At 46.8% G+C, this 13,827-nt stretch overlaps 1 protein-coding gene across 1 annotated transcript in view; it reads left to right on the top strand.

Annotated features, from left to right (window-relative positions):
• The window catches only part of KCNK17 (potassium two pore domain channel subfamily K member 17), a 47,774-nt gene that overhangs the window by 15,444 nt on the left and 18,503 nt on the right, over positions 1 to 13,827 (top strand). Inside the window, exon 2 of the mRNA XM_054021572.1 lies at positions 11,195 to 11,309. Within this exon, the coding sequence (XP_053877547.1) occupies positions 11,195 to 11,309 (115 nt within the window). The remainder of the gene's footprint in view (positions 1 to 11,194; positions 11,310 to 13,827) is intronic.

The raw sequence follows: 13,827 nt of genomic DNA on the forward strand, positions 1-13,827 counted from the left end.
ACTGTTGTCTTGCTGTGACACAGAATATAAAAGGGGGAATTCTCCTCTTTCTTTCCATGAACAAAAAATATCTTCTTTCCTTGGCAGGACCTTCCACCTCTGCTGAACTGAGGCAGCCACCCAGGCTTCTTGGGGAGAGGACCCTGAACTAGCTTGGGAAAAGGCAAAGGCTCAGGGGAGACCCACTACATGAATGGTCTGGGTATACTTTTTCCTGCCAGGGTGTAGGGGGCTGGACTCTCGAGATCCCTTCAGCCTTTCATTTCTATGATTCTATGAAATGCATCATGACTTTGGATGTGGGTCACACACCAGGCCAATCTGAGAGAGGGAAAGAGGAGCAGGATATGGAAAGGAAGAGGGAGAAAGCAATGAAGGAGGAGAGAATGCTCGCATACTCCCTCTGGCATGACTGGAGGATGAGGGAGCAGGACCAAGCACAGCAAAAGGAGATGGCTGAGCAGTCCCTGCTTGTCTAAGTGGGTAAAAGCCAGATCTCCTCAGCACTCTAGCATCATGCGCCTTGTGAGTGAATCCCACACTGGTGTTCATGAACTTGCCTTTGCAGTTGACCTACCCCAGCACAACACTTGAGCGGTAGCCTTTGCAGTTGACACCTTCATGTGCTCCTTGTGGAGAGCAAACTATGGGCACATGAGTGCCATCGGTGGCCCAGTGCAGCATGCAAACCCCATTCTCTGAACACCAGCTGCTATTTCAGATGTCTAAGCCGTGTCCACTACTCATGGGGAAATTACAGCAAAAACCGCCTCACAAACCTCATCACCAACACTTGACTTGCCAATCTCAAATGAGGTAGTCACCAGCCTGTTGCAGTTTCAGGTAGCCAGCATCTAGATGGCTATAGCAGCCTTGTTCTGGACTCTCTCAGCTGTATGTCCTGGCACTGTAGGATCAGGGGAAGCACCTCACACAATTCTATGAAGGTGGCCTTCCTCATGCAGGAGTTCTGAAGCTACTGGTGGTCCCCCCAGAACTGCATGATGATGTGATCCCACCACTCTGTTCTAGTTGTCCTACACCAGAATTGCTGGTCTACAGATGGGAAATACATAGCAACTGCTGCAGCATGTGTCTCTGCTCTGCCATGTCAGCATCCGGCATGTTTGAGCTCCAAGAGCCACTGCCATCTTCTGAGGGTCAGAAACGGCTGTGGAAATGCCCTCCACCATCTCCCATGCCCTCTATCTTTATCCTGCTGTGATAACAATTCAGCACCAATCAGGAACAGCTCCTCCACCTGTGCTGGACTCCTGGCATGGCACCGGCTGGAGGGCATGGAAGTGAAAAACATGCAGAGCTGGAAGTACCTCAGCTAAATGTGTTGGCAGGCTAAGAACACATCCACATGGGGGACTGGGAAGGATAGACAAATTCTACCATAACACACTAAATCAAAACAATTTCTTTAAACATTCAAATTAAGAAGCCCTGGGATACTTCCCCGTTGGCCCCCTCAAAATCCCAGCACCAAACCCAGGTAACTACAGTGCCAGTGTGGATACAGCTACACAGGTATGGATTGTATGTGACTCTGCACTATGGACACTAACAGGTGGCTTGGCAAGCCCGGGAGCCTGGATCCAGGTACCCTCTGCAGTGTAGAGGTACTCTAAGAAGTGTGACAGGCTGAAAGTCAGACTGGAGCAGTGAAGGTGACTGTGCTGGGACAGGAGGCCAGAATGCTGCTTTGTTTGGAAGCTTAAGCAGTAAGAGACAGCAGGGGGCTGTTCTCATTAGTGATGATTGGCAAGAGAAATGGGGGCTGTACCCGCCAAGTATTCTTTAAGTGAGCGAGCACTGAGGAATACCCCAATGAGCTGCCAGCGGGCTGGAGTTAAAGGAGGTGATGCTGTGGACCGTGATGTGTGGAAGGCGGTACAAGACTGGGCAGTGACTGGTATCAGGAAATAAAGGTTTGAAGTATAGTTGGCTTTGATAGCCAACTGCAGGGAGCACCAGTGCTGCCAAGGGCACCAGTTCCCTTTGCAAATTTCTGGCTGCAAGGCTGAGTGAAATTGATGCAGTTCCTTTCCCAGGGTCACTCACCTCATAGGGCATGGCTTGTGCTGCTGGGCAACATGGTGTGTGTGAGGCCAGGAAGGCAACGGGATAGAAAGCAGCTTTTAGATAAAGCAATTTGACTGTGAAAGCCACACCTGCGCCTTCCTCATCCGAGAGAACCGGATTGGGACATCGCAGTAGGTTTTGTAAAAGATGGTGCTGCACAGAAACAGATGAGGCTAGATGGCGAGGAGAAAGCCAACTTTTAAATAAAGTTACATTTTGATACATCAGGGCATGGAAATCCAAAAGGTCCCACTGGATGAATCTTACAATAACCACTGTGCACTTCTACAGAGCTGTCTGTCTGAGGAGCTTAGAGTGACTTACAAACATTAACGCTCCCCTAGGAGCTAGGGAAAGGTTCTTATCCTGCTCCTACAGGTGGGGAACATGAGGCACAGAGAAGTTAAATGACTTCCCTGGGATCACATAGCAAGTCGCTCAGCAGAGACGGGAGCAGAATCTAGATCTGACTTTGTCTTTTGGGTTAACCACTAAGATTCTGTTTTCTCTTTGTACTTCCTCTTTTGATTGATATTGTCCTTTGACTTACACATGTGACCTTTACAAGCTCTCAAAATATCAGGTCCAAGCACAGCAATTTCATGACTGAGTGTCTTTATTTCATGCAGTTTAGTCGTAGCCGTGTCCGTGCCCAGGATATGAGAGACGTAAGGTGGGTGAGGTAATATCTTCTATTGGGCCAACTTCTGTCAGTGAGAGAGAGAAGCTTTCAAAGAAGAGCTCTGCATGGCTCAAAAGCTTGTCTTTCTTGTTAGGATATAGATATTTAGGCCTGTCTGCAAAGGCCAATACTTTAAGAATGTAGGTGTATTTGTATTACTAAGTTAGTTATAGAAGTATAAAAGAAAGACAGTGATATTGATTCTGTCTGTGTAAGAGCCTTTTTTTACTGTGACAGTCTGGGCCTTGTTCTTAGGTTAAGGCCTTTGGCTAAGTACAGGGCCGGCTCTGGCTTTTTTGCTGCCCCAGGCAAAAAAGCCTCCGGCCACCCCCGTGGGGAGCGCGGCAGGGGAGGGCACCGAGCCTGGCCACGGGCCCGCTCTCCCCGACCGGCCGGAGTGCCGGGGGGAGGGCGGCGAGCCCGCCGCAGCTCCGCTGGCAGCCGGAGCACCGGGGGGAGGGCGGCGAGCCCGCCGCGGCTCCGCTGGCGGCCAGAGCCCCAGGAGGAGGGCGGAGAGCCCGGCCGGGGCTCCACTCTCCCCGGCGGCCAGAGCGCCGGGGGGAGGGCGGAGAGCCTGCCGCAGCTCCGCTCTCCCTGGCGGCCGGAGCGCCACGGGGAGAGCGGCGAGCCCAGTCGCGGCCCCGCTCTCGGGCCGGAGCGCCACACCGCGCCGCCCCCTCCAGGTGCGCCCCAAGCACATGTTTGGTGGGCTGGTGCCTGGAGCCGGCCCTGGGTAAGTAGCAGAGGCAGCCATAAACTGGGAATTGTATGGTTACATCCTTACATTTTAAACTAGTTACATTGAAATAAGGTGCTATTGGGCTGTTAGAAATATCAGGACAGACTTGTATTTCTATCACCTCCAGAGAAAGGGAAGAGCCTAGAAGATGAAAAAGGGAACTTAGTTTGATAGCATCCTGTCTAGCAAGAACTTATTTATCAATAACTGTGAAGTAAAATCCTCATTTTTGTATTGTTCTATCACTGTAGTCTCCACTTCCCTTTTGTTTGTCTGTATAATCTCTGTCTGGTTCTGTAATTGTTTCTGTCTGCTGTATAATTAATTTTATTGGGTGTAAGTCAATTAAGGTGGTGGGATATAATTGGTTAAATAATTACGTTACAATGTGTTAGGATTGGTTAGTTAAATTTCAGTAAAATGATTGATTAAGGTATAGCTAAGCAAAATTCAAGTTTTACTATATAGTCTGCAGTTAATCAGGAAGTAACGGGGGGAATGGGAACAGGGAATGGGGGAATTTGGAATCATGTTTCGCTAAGGGAGGGAATGGGAACAGGGACACAGGCAAGGCTCCCTGGTGTCAGATCTGGGAAGGGGGACACTGAGGAAGGAAACTGGAATCATGCTTGCTAAAAGTTCACCCCAATAAACATCAAATTGTTTGCACCTTTGGACTTCGGGTATTGTTGCTCTCTGTTCATGCGAGAAGGACCAGGGAAGTGAGAGGGTAAAGGAATAAGCCCCCTAACATCTTGGTGCCGTAATTCGAATGCATCGCATTGGATAGGTGAGTGGCAGCCTGTAAGTCCCCCTTCCCAACAGTCCGCGCAGCTGCTTGGAGGGGGTATAGCGAACTCTCATGATGGTAGTTGTGGGTTCTGGCAAGCCAGGGTAAAGGATTTTTTTGATAAATGAATAAGGAAGAACCAGAGCCCATACCAGGTGCAGGGGTCAGCCTGGGATGAGATTAAAAAGGAAATGGAGGCAGTGTTAGGGGACCCAGAGGGATGGGGGGTGGCTGAGGAGCCCACCCTCCTTTGGTATATGGGTGGTGGAAGAATGTCCCTACCCATTGGGACTAAATGCCTTCCAGGAAAAGGAGGCACTTCAGTCCACTTGTGAGAGGTTTGAAGTAAGGGCAGCATTATGGGAAGCTGCCAGTAATCTTTCAAGTTTGGTGCTGTTTCAGCAAGGGCTGCTGAAGGGTTGTAAATTAGTTAGGGGTGGTTAAAGATACTTTGGCACAACAGGGTTTAAAGTCAAAAGCAGAGTTAACAGACCAGCTTCAGAGACAGGAGCTGGGACTTGGGCTACGTCTTCACTGGGGGAGGGAGGGATCGATTTAAGATACGCAAATTCAGCTATGCGAATAGCGTAGCTGAATTCGACATATCCGAGCCGACTTACCCCGCTGTGAGGACGGCGGCAAATTGACTGCCGCGGCTCCCCTGTCGACGGCACTTACTCCTACCTGCGCTGGTGGAGTACACGCGTCGATTTGGGGATCGATTGTCGCGTCCCGACGAGACGCGATAATTCGATCCCCGAGAGATTGATTTCTACCCGCCAATTCAGGCGGGTAGTGAAGACGTAGCCTGAGTCCTGGAGGAGTGGAGGGGAAAAAAAAGTTTCAAAGTAAAAAATGGCAGGATTTGCAAAAGCAGGTAACAACCCCCACTCTTCTCCCAGAGCCAGGATGAAAACCTAGGGGTAAGGGTTCCCAGTTGTTTCAACCCAGGGAGCCTACTCTTGGCTCAGAGCTAACTATATCCTTTTCTTCTTTTCCTTCTTCTTTCTCTGTTTACTTAATTTGCTTCTGGTAGCCTGTACTTTAAACTAACCTAACAGGCTTAATTGGTTTCTTTCCATCTATTCCCCCTTCTATCCCCCTGCCTTTCCACACTTTTGTTTTTCTAAAGTTTTAATGGAGGGTACTTTGAATACTTATGTAAAATGTTTTTGGTTTTGTTTTGTTTGGAACAAAATATAATAAAGGTCTGCTGTATTCCACATGAAAATTCACCCCCAATAAACATCAAATTGTTTGCATCTTTGGACTTTGGGTATTGTTGCTCTCTGTTCATGCGAGAAGGACCAGGGAAGTGAGAGGATAAAGGAATAAGCCCCCTAACATCTCTCATCAACAGAAGTTGGTTCAATAAAAGATATTACCTCACCCACCTTGCCTCTGTATTTATTTCAAGTGTTCTACAAGTAACTTACCCTGCAGCGATTGGTGGTATTGACTGGGCCTGACTGATGTCCACAGTTTGAGTTCTTGGACCAGCCTTTGACTCTGAATAACTGGAGGCGGAACACTCATATATATATTAGTTGATTTTAAAAGTGTCAGGTCTTGAAAAAGCTGTCTGAGAAATGCCTGTTCTAAGTGAGGGCAATAGGAATCCTTAGCCAAAGCTCTGGGCTTTTCTCCTTAAATCTGTAGAATGTCTGTGTGTGGATACTGGGTGAGGTTATTTCTAATTTCTGTTCTCCTTGTCCCTATGTTTTATATGCAGATACAATAAATCAATCTCATTAAATAGATATTGACTTATTACAATGAACTCTGGCTGCATCTGGATAGAAAACTTCATATATCCTGATCTCTATCCTACAAGAATCCTACACATTGGCTACAAAGTAAGCATACCACTTTCTCCTGTAGTTTTAAGGGCAATCACAAACACCTGCCATTTGAATAATCAAATAGTCTATCAGAAACGTTTTGGATTTTCAAGTCTATCCCATGAATGGCACAGCAGGTTGGGTCTGGTACAACAGGACATACCGAAGAGGCATGTCATCTGGAGGCTTCTGATAACAAGACACAACAGGGAAGTGGCTAACCCTGGGCCCTATGCTCAATGGTGCTGAGCACCTCCTGCAAGGGGGCTGAGTATCCTAAACTCCCAGGAGGCACTTGGCACCTTGCATGAGCAGGCCCAATGCTTACTTTTGAGTGGTGGATTTGAGTTAGAAACTCCCCTGCCCCAGAAATGAATGGAGAAAAGTCATGTTCCAGTGCAGATATTTTGGACTGTGTGTTTGCAGAATGGAAGGACAACATTATATCATTGTCCGTTCTGCTTGTTCTCATCGTGTCCTGTCTGGGCTGTTTATTTCCTCTCTCTAAGTGAAGCACTTTCCATTTATTAGTGTTGAATTTCCCTTTGTTGCTTGCAGCCTTCTCTGCTCTCGTCTCGTCAGGGCTCTTTGCAGGGTGGTTCTGTCCCCCTGAGTGTTTACTGCTTTCAAAACTTGGTGTCATGTGCAATTTTGACCACAGCTGAACTTACACCAAAGTGAGGTTTAACAGAGAACAGGAACCAGGTGTGCAGCATACAGAGAAGTCGTTATATATTTTTTTTTAGTTTAGTTGAGCAAAAAAAGCTCTGGAAACCCTAAGAGTTCTGGGCTAGTCTGATACTAAGAGGAAACTTCACAGCTTGAAGAGTGACTGTGATGCTCCTCTGGTGGACTCAGGGCTGTGAGGCATCTCACCACCACCTGCCCTTAGCATGAAGCAGTTTTGCCTGATGCCTGCTGTAGCTCAGCTCTCTGAAACCAACAGCCTCAGGCCACCGACAAACACCTACCTGCAGGCCCCCCGCATACCTCGCCCTCTCTGTGCAGGCTAGTGACGGACAAATGGCAACCCCTGAGCCCTTCTGCCAGCCTCCCCCTCGGTGGCATCTGGCCCCTGGCATAGCCACTTACAGAAATGACCAGGTAAGTTGTCCCCCAGAGGACAACACACACACACACACAAGCTTGCTTGCGTCAGCTCTCAGCTCCCTTTTAACAACACAATGCTGTCATTTATTTATAGTGACAACAAATAGGTTTATTAACAAAGGTTATGATTTCAGGAGACAGTGAGCAAGGATAGTAAGAACAACTGGTTATATGTGAAACCGTCCTTTGTGTTTCCTCAGTGATGAATAAAGGGGAGTCCTCTTGCCTTCCTCTTGTCCAATAAACCTTTAAATTACACCCCCTTGTAGTGCACCCCAGGGAAAACTCTTCTCCCCACTGCTTGTTCTCCTCTGTGCTGACCCCCAGGTTGATTTCGCCTCATATTGATTTGGAATGCAGCTGTAGTTCCCATTGTGTTTGGCTTACAGTGCTTAATTCACATGTCAATTAGCTAGCTGGACAAACACTTCTGGTCTGAGAGAAAACCTGTCTCCGCTGGTGACTCAGACCTTGATACACTTGCAACATATAACACAGAATTTTTAAACTATCATCTGTGCATGATCTTAATGACCAATGTGTCACCAGCTTTCATTTGATATCTCACACAACGTTCTTTATAGATAAAGACTATGACAGCCATGTGTTGGGCGTAGTGAGTTTGTCAGACCTGTCAGGAATTCTGACACAGAGTAGTGACCCTTTGGCCAGCTGGCACCAACGGGCCTTGTGGCACAGTCAGACAGAGGCTTCTCCATTGTTACAGAAGCATCAGCCACTTAGAACTCATAGCTCACAGATCATGGGGCAGAGAACACTTGCTTTGGTGGTTGTGGTTCCGTAGTAGGCCGGTAATGGGGTGAACCAGGCCCAAAGGCTCCCTGCTGGAGGCCTCAGGGTTCTGCCATACCCATCCCAGGAAAGGAGCAGTGGAGAGGTCCTCCAAGCAGGCTAGAGTGGCTGCAGGGGAAGCAGCCAATCAGGGCCCAGGAGGGCCATATAAAAGGAGCTGCAGAACAGAGCAGTAGTTAGTTGTTGTATGGAGCAGAAGAAGAAAGGCATGTGTTTCTGTCCGGAAGAGTAGCAGGACTATAGACAGCTAAGCCTGCTGGCAGGGTCCTGGGGAACAAGAGGCTCCTGGCTGGCTGCTAGGGACTGAGTAAGGACTAAGCCTGTGGAGGGCTACAGAAAGATAGTGTCTCCAGGGAGGAAGCCTTGGGGATACAGCCCCATACCAGGGCTGGACTACTTAAAGACTAAAGCCCAAGGATGGCTAGAGAGAGACACACCACCAGAGGTGTACCGCGATAGGCTCCTGTGGACTGTATACCCCGGAAGGAGTTTGTTCTGGCTAATGTGCAAACAGTGTGATTCAGACAGATGGCTGAGTCACTGAAAACCCGCCTGAGAACCACTGAAAGGGGTCTACAGAAAACAGATATGCCCAATCAGAAGGGGAGGTGGGTGCTAACCTCATTACAAGTCCATTGCCAGTAATGCTGCTTATCTACACCTTCCTTAACTGCAGTTCAAGAGGCTGTACATTAGGCATATTAAAGATTAGGGCCTAGATCCCTTGCAGCCTGATAATCCCCAACATTGATACAGGGAAATTTAATTCTTTCCCACTGTGCCCTGTCTTCTCCATTTCTTCTCATAAGGCCACAGCCTACCAACCTTACGCATGCTGAATAGTAATTTATTCTGTGAGCTGTCCATTAAAATTAATGGGACTACTCACAGAGTAAAGACTAATCTACACTTAAAATTTAGGTTGACATAGCTGTGGCACTCAGGGTTGTGCAAAATGCTATAGTTATGCCGACCTAACCCCTGGTGAATGGAAGATTGCTTCTGTTGGCCTAGCCTCCCTGAACAGTAGTAGCGAATTCCTACAGTGACAGAACACCCCCCCCACACACACACACACTAGTTCTGACCCTGTAGACAAAGAGCAGTTCCCAGATCAATGCAGTTTTTAGCTCTGAATTTACTGTTCGCCACCTGTTCGCCTTGTTTTCTTTTTTGCATTGCTCTCTCCTTAGACTGACAATGCAAATGACCAGCACGTGACCAATGTTTTATTTTCTCCCTAATGTCACTTTTTGGTGCTCGTTCAATGGCATCATGCTGAGCCATGTTTATTTGTCTGGGAGGAGGAGAGAAAAAGGAATCTTTTTGTCATTTAAAAAAGAATTCAGAAACATTTCTGTTGTTGTTGGGGAGGAAGACCTCATGGTTAAGGCACTGGACTGGGACTCGGGAGACCAGGGTATACGTCACAGCCCTGCTGCAGATTTCCTTTGTGGCCTTGGACAAGTCATAGCTCATCTGTGCCTCAGTTTCCACATCTGTAAAATGGGACACTAATACTTCCTTAGCGCCCACTCATTAAATCTGTTGGTAGGTTCCTGGATCCTACAGTGCTGGTGGTTCCTGAAGTACCTCGATGGATTATTAGTTTAAAAGAGCTTATCTTTACAAAACCCAGATTTGGGGGCAAATTCAAGCTGAAAGTGACTCTCTTTATTGTGAAGGATGAGAGCATTATCAGTAGCACAGTGACTGAGCAAGGCAGGGGCTTGTGTTACTAGATAGCTGCTCCGCTTTGCTCAGAGGTGATGGGTTTAGTGTACTCTTGATTTAGCTTTGCATTGCAGGATAAATCATCTCCCAGGGGTGCCAGGAGGATTAGTTAAGGTTGTAAAGTGGCTTATGTATGTACTAAGGATAGTGCTATTTTAAGATCAATTTTTCCACATCAGTAACTTTATTGGTATGACACAGGGCACGCAGGTGTCAGCACAGTTAACTCATCGAGGGCCCAACTTGATGTAATTCTACTGACTTCAGTGTAGTTACTCCAGATTTACATTGTTGTAAGTGAGAGCAGAATCAGGCCCCAAGTCTCTGTGCATATGACCAGTTTAACAACAGTGATGGGGCAGTGTCTGTACATCCAGAGCATTGCTCCGTTTCTGATGTGACTGCCCTGTATTATTAAACTAGTCCTGCTATATAGTACATCTCCTTCTCGCAGTTATACAGAGCTTTTGTATACTGCCTGCATTCCTCCCAAGTGTGGGAACGGGATCCGGTATGCATCATCCACATGTAAAGGCCTACTTATTGCTTCATGGATCCTGCACTATGCAGAACCCTTTCAGGAGCTTTTGCTTTGGGGTTACATGGATTAACCCTTGTTGGATTCTTGTCTGGGAACCTCCTATCTTCCTGTTTCTCTCCCACACAGTCTAGGTAACTTGTGACCGATTTACGGAATGTGATTAGCCCTAAAATCCTTCCCCAGACCCTTTGTTCTGTAGGTTCCCTTGGCTTGCAGTCAGCATAGATTCTGTTAGGCCTGGTCTACACTATAAACTTAGGTGACTCAGGGGTGTGAAAAACCCACCTCTCTGCTATGCCATGGCTATGCTGACCTAACCCCTGCTGTAAATGTATCTAGGTCAATGGATACGCGTGTCTGTCGACCTAGCTACCATCACTCAGTGAGGTGGAGTTCCTACAGTAACAGGAAAACCACTTCCAACACTGTCATCTGCATCTTCTTCATGGGATTACAATAGCAGGGTTACCGCGCTGTAGCTATGCTGCTATCGCGCCCATAAGTGTAGGCATGGCCTAAGGTATTGTTCAACGTACCAGGAGAACCCAGTCCTTAGATTGCAAGCTTTTTGGGACGGGGACTGTGTCCTGCGGCTTTTACAGCACAGAGCCAGTTGTCAGGGTTTACCAGAAGATAAATAGGTGATGGCCTTAGCCTCCCTGACTGCTCAGCCCTTGGATCTCCTAACTTCACACAGCTGACGACATCTGAGAGAGAAGCAGCAGGAGGAGTGTGGGTGATAATTTAAATTATCATCACACAGCACTGCAAAGGCCAATTACACAAAGAACAGCTCGAGTTGCCTCCTTGTGGGCTGATGATCTCACCTGTATTCACTGCCATCTCTTTGCAGGGTATCATCAAGGCCTATAAGAGCGGCCTTACCCTCCAGGGAAACACCACCAGTCTGGGGAGATGGGACTTTGTCGGCTCTTTCTTCTTCTCCATCTCTGCGATAACCACCATCGGTAGGAGAACTCTGCTGCTTGTTGTGGGTAACCTGGGTGGAACATGGATGGAATGGGAATGAATAATCACAGGAACACACCCTGCTCCCTCCCTGTGAGACACTGGCTTTCTCAGCCACCGGTGTTCAAATAGAAGCAAACTACATGCAGATTCCAAGTCCATTTGTCTCTCGTGAGCTTCTGCCTGACTCCCAAGCTGAGCTTTGTGGAGGGCCTGCTGATCTGCATAGCAGTCAAGGACCCATCTGGTTTGGTATTGGTGAAGTGAGTTTGATCTCTAAGCCCTATGCTGTGGCATATCTGGGCTGTGGGTGGAGTGAATGTGGGACTAATGAGGAAATGGGGGAAAATGAGGGGCTAGGGTAGCAGGGAATCAGGGAGAGATTTTTTTGGAGCCAGATTTTAACGAAACATTTTGGAGCTGGTGTGTAAAAATTATCGTGACTTCCTCTGCATTCCAATGATTATTTATATTGTGTTAGTGCCCAAAAGCTCCACTGAGGTCCAGACCCCCTTTGTGCTGGGTGCTGTACCAATACTTAGTAAAAGATAGACTTTATCCTGAATTAATTAAGCCTAATTAAGGCAAGCTGCAACAAATGGATGCTCCACAGAAATGAAGGGAATGGAAGGAAGAGAATGGTAACACTGAAAAGCACATGGGGTTACATGGATTCGCTCATTTATATAATATTAATAAATGCCCGTGACCCCCTGTCTAGCCAGTGGCTCTGAAATCTTGTCCTTGGTGTATGTGCCAATATATTAATACTCTAAATCCCATGTCAGGGCTATCGGTCACTGAATGTCAAAGGAGTTGCCTAGGGGTCATTCTAGATTTCCAGCTTTACCTTATATCTTTCAGCCCTCTTTGATCTTCGTCATTTTTCAGACCCAAATCTATCTGTCTACATGTCATGCAGATGGGGAATCGTTTTTACTGCTCTGCTTAGTACTGAAAATGCATTGCCATCAGAAATGCTGACTCTGAAAATCAGGAATTATAGCAGTAATAATATAATAGTTTGCTTTTCTACAAGCTGAGAAAAAGAAAAGACACCCACATGACTTTACTGGCTTCTTCCTGGACACTCTGATTTTCTTTTCATGCGCTTTGAATCTGAAAAGGCTGAGAACTGCTGTATGCTCTTGTGTCTGAATAATCCACAGGATGGCAGTGTAGCATCATTCTAGAATCTAGATGGAAAATTCTACAGGTGCTCAGTCATCCCAACCGAGCAGAGAAGTTTGGACACTTTAGGTGCTCTGAACTCTGACTTAAAACCAAACTACCTGCTCAGAGCACATTTGCCTACTCCCGTAGTTCATTATACATCCTTTCCAAGCCAACCGGAGTGCCTCTGTTCCCCCAAAGCCATTTTAGCCTCATTGTGCTTAGCTACACTCCAGGCAAAACTAACTTGTCTTTTAAAAATGATTTCCTAGCAAGGTCTTTTTTTTGTAAAACAGGGTTTTAGACTCTAGTGCTTTTAAGGCTTATGCCCTGGCTTCCCTGAGGGGTACAACCATGCTAGCTGGAATGTTTTTATAATGGCAGTCCCATGGGTAGACTCGGATTTCAGAGTGCTTTTTTGTTTTTTCACAATGAAGCCAGTGGCAGTGGGCACGCTATTGCAGGTCTCTGTCTTTTCCCTACCCCACACACATTCCTCAAGGCTTAGAGTGGTCTGGTGGTTTGGGTGGTACCTGAGAACTTGGGATTTCTAGATTCTTCAAGCTCTTGCTCTGCCGCATGCTGCCTCAGTTCACCATCTGTAAAATGGAGACAACAGCATTTCTGCACCTCACTGGGGCTTGTGAGGGTAAATGCATTAAACATTGTGAAGTGCTCAGATGTTATGACAATGTGGGAGGCATATTAGTACTGTAGGTAGATAGACCACGTCAGTGTAGTTCTTCTACTTACAAAACATGGGTGGACCACCGTTAAATAGAAACCAAAGCAATTTGGCAGGTGAGCTTAGTATGTGCTAACAATTTAAAAAAAAAACAAAAAAAACAACAACCTTTAACATTTGTTTTAACCTGACTGACCAAAACCAGTCTGTTTAAACTGGCTCCTCTTAGGAACCTAATGTCTTGTAACGTTACATTTTGTTTGAAGCACAGAAATACCAGTCAAATCCAAATCTGCTGCCCATTCTCCTTTTATGAATGAGAGTAGAATGACAGAAGAGATGTCCCATCTAAAGCCTGGCTGGGGACTGAGGCCTGATGGTGTGGAGAAGCCCCAGGAGAATCCGGATGAATTTGGGGTGTCCTTCTGGTCATTATTAATCATGGGGAAGGTTTTATAATTATTTGTGTGGGTTTTTTTTAATGTCCTAATTCTGCTGTATTTTAAGTTTTTTTTGACTTAATGCAGAATTTTGGACTGAGCAGTGTCAGAGCGTTTCTCCTTTTATTAAAGGTACATTTGCATGGCCAATATTATGATGATTGGGGGGCACAGAATTACTGGCATAGCTATGATTGCAGGAAAGCAAAGCAGGATGTG

Source organism: Malaclemys terrapin, chromosome 3 (assembly GCF_027887155.1).
Source record: "Malaclemys terrapin pileata isolate rMalTer1 chromosome 3, rMalTer1.hap1, whole genome shotgun sequence".
Lineage (NCBI taxonomy): Eukaryota > Metazoa > Chordata > Testudines > Emydidae > Malaclemys > Malaclemys terrapin.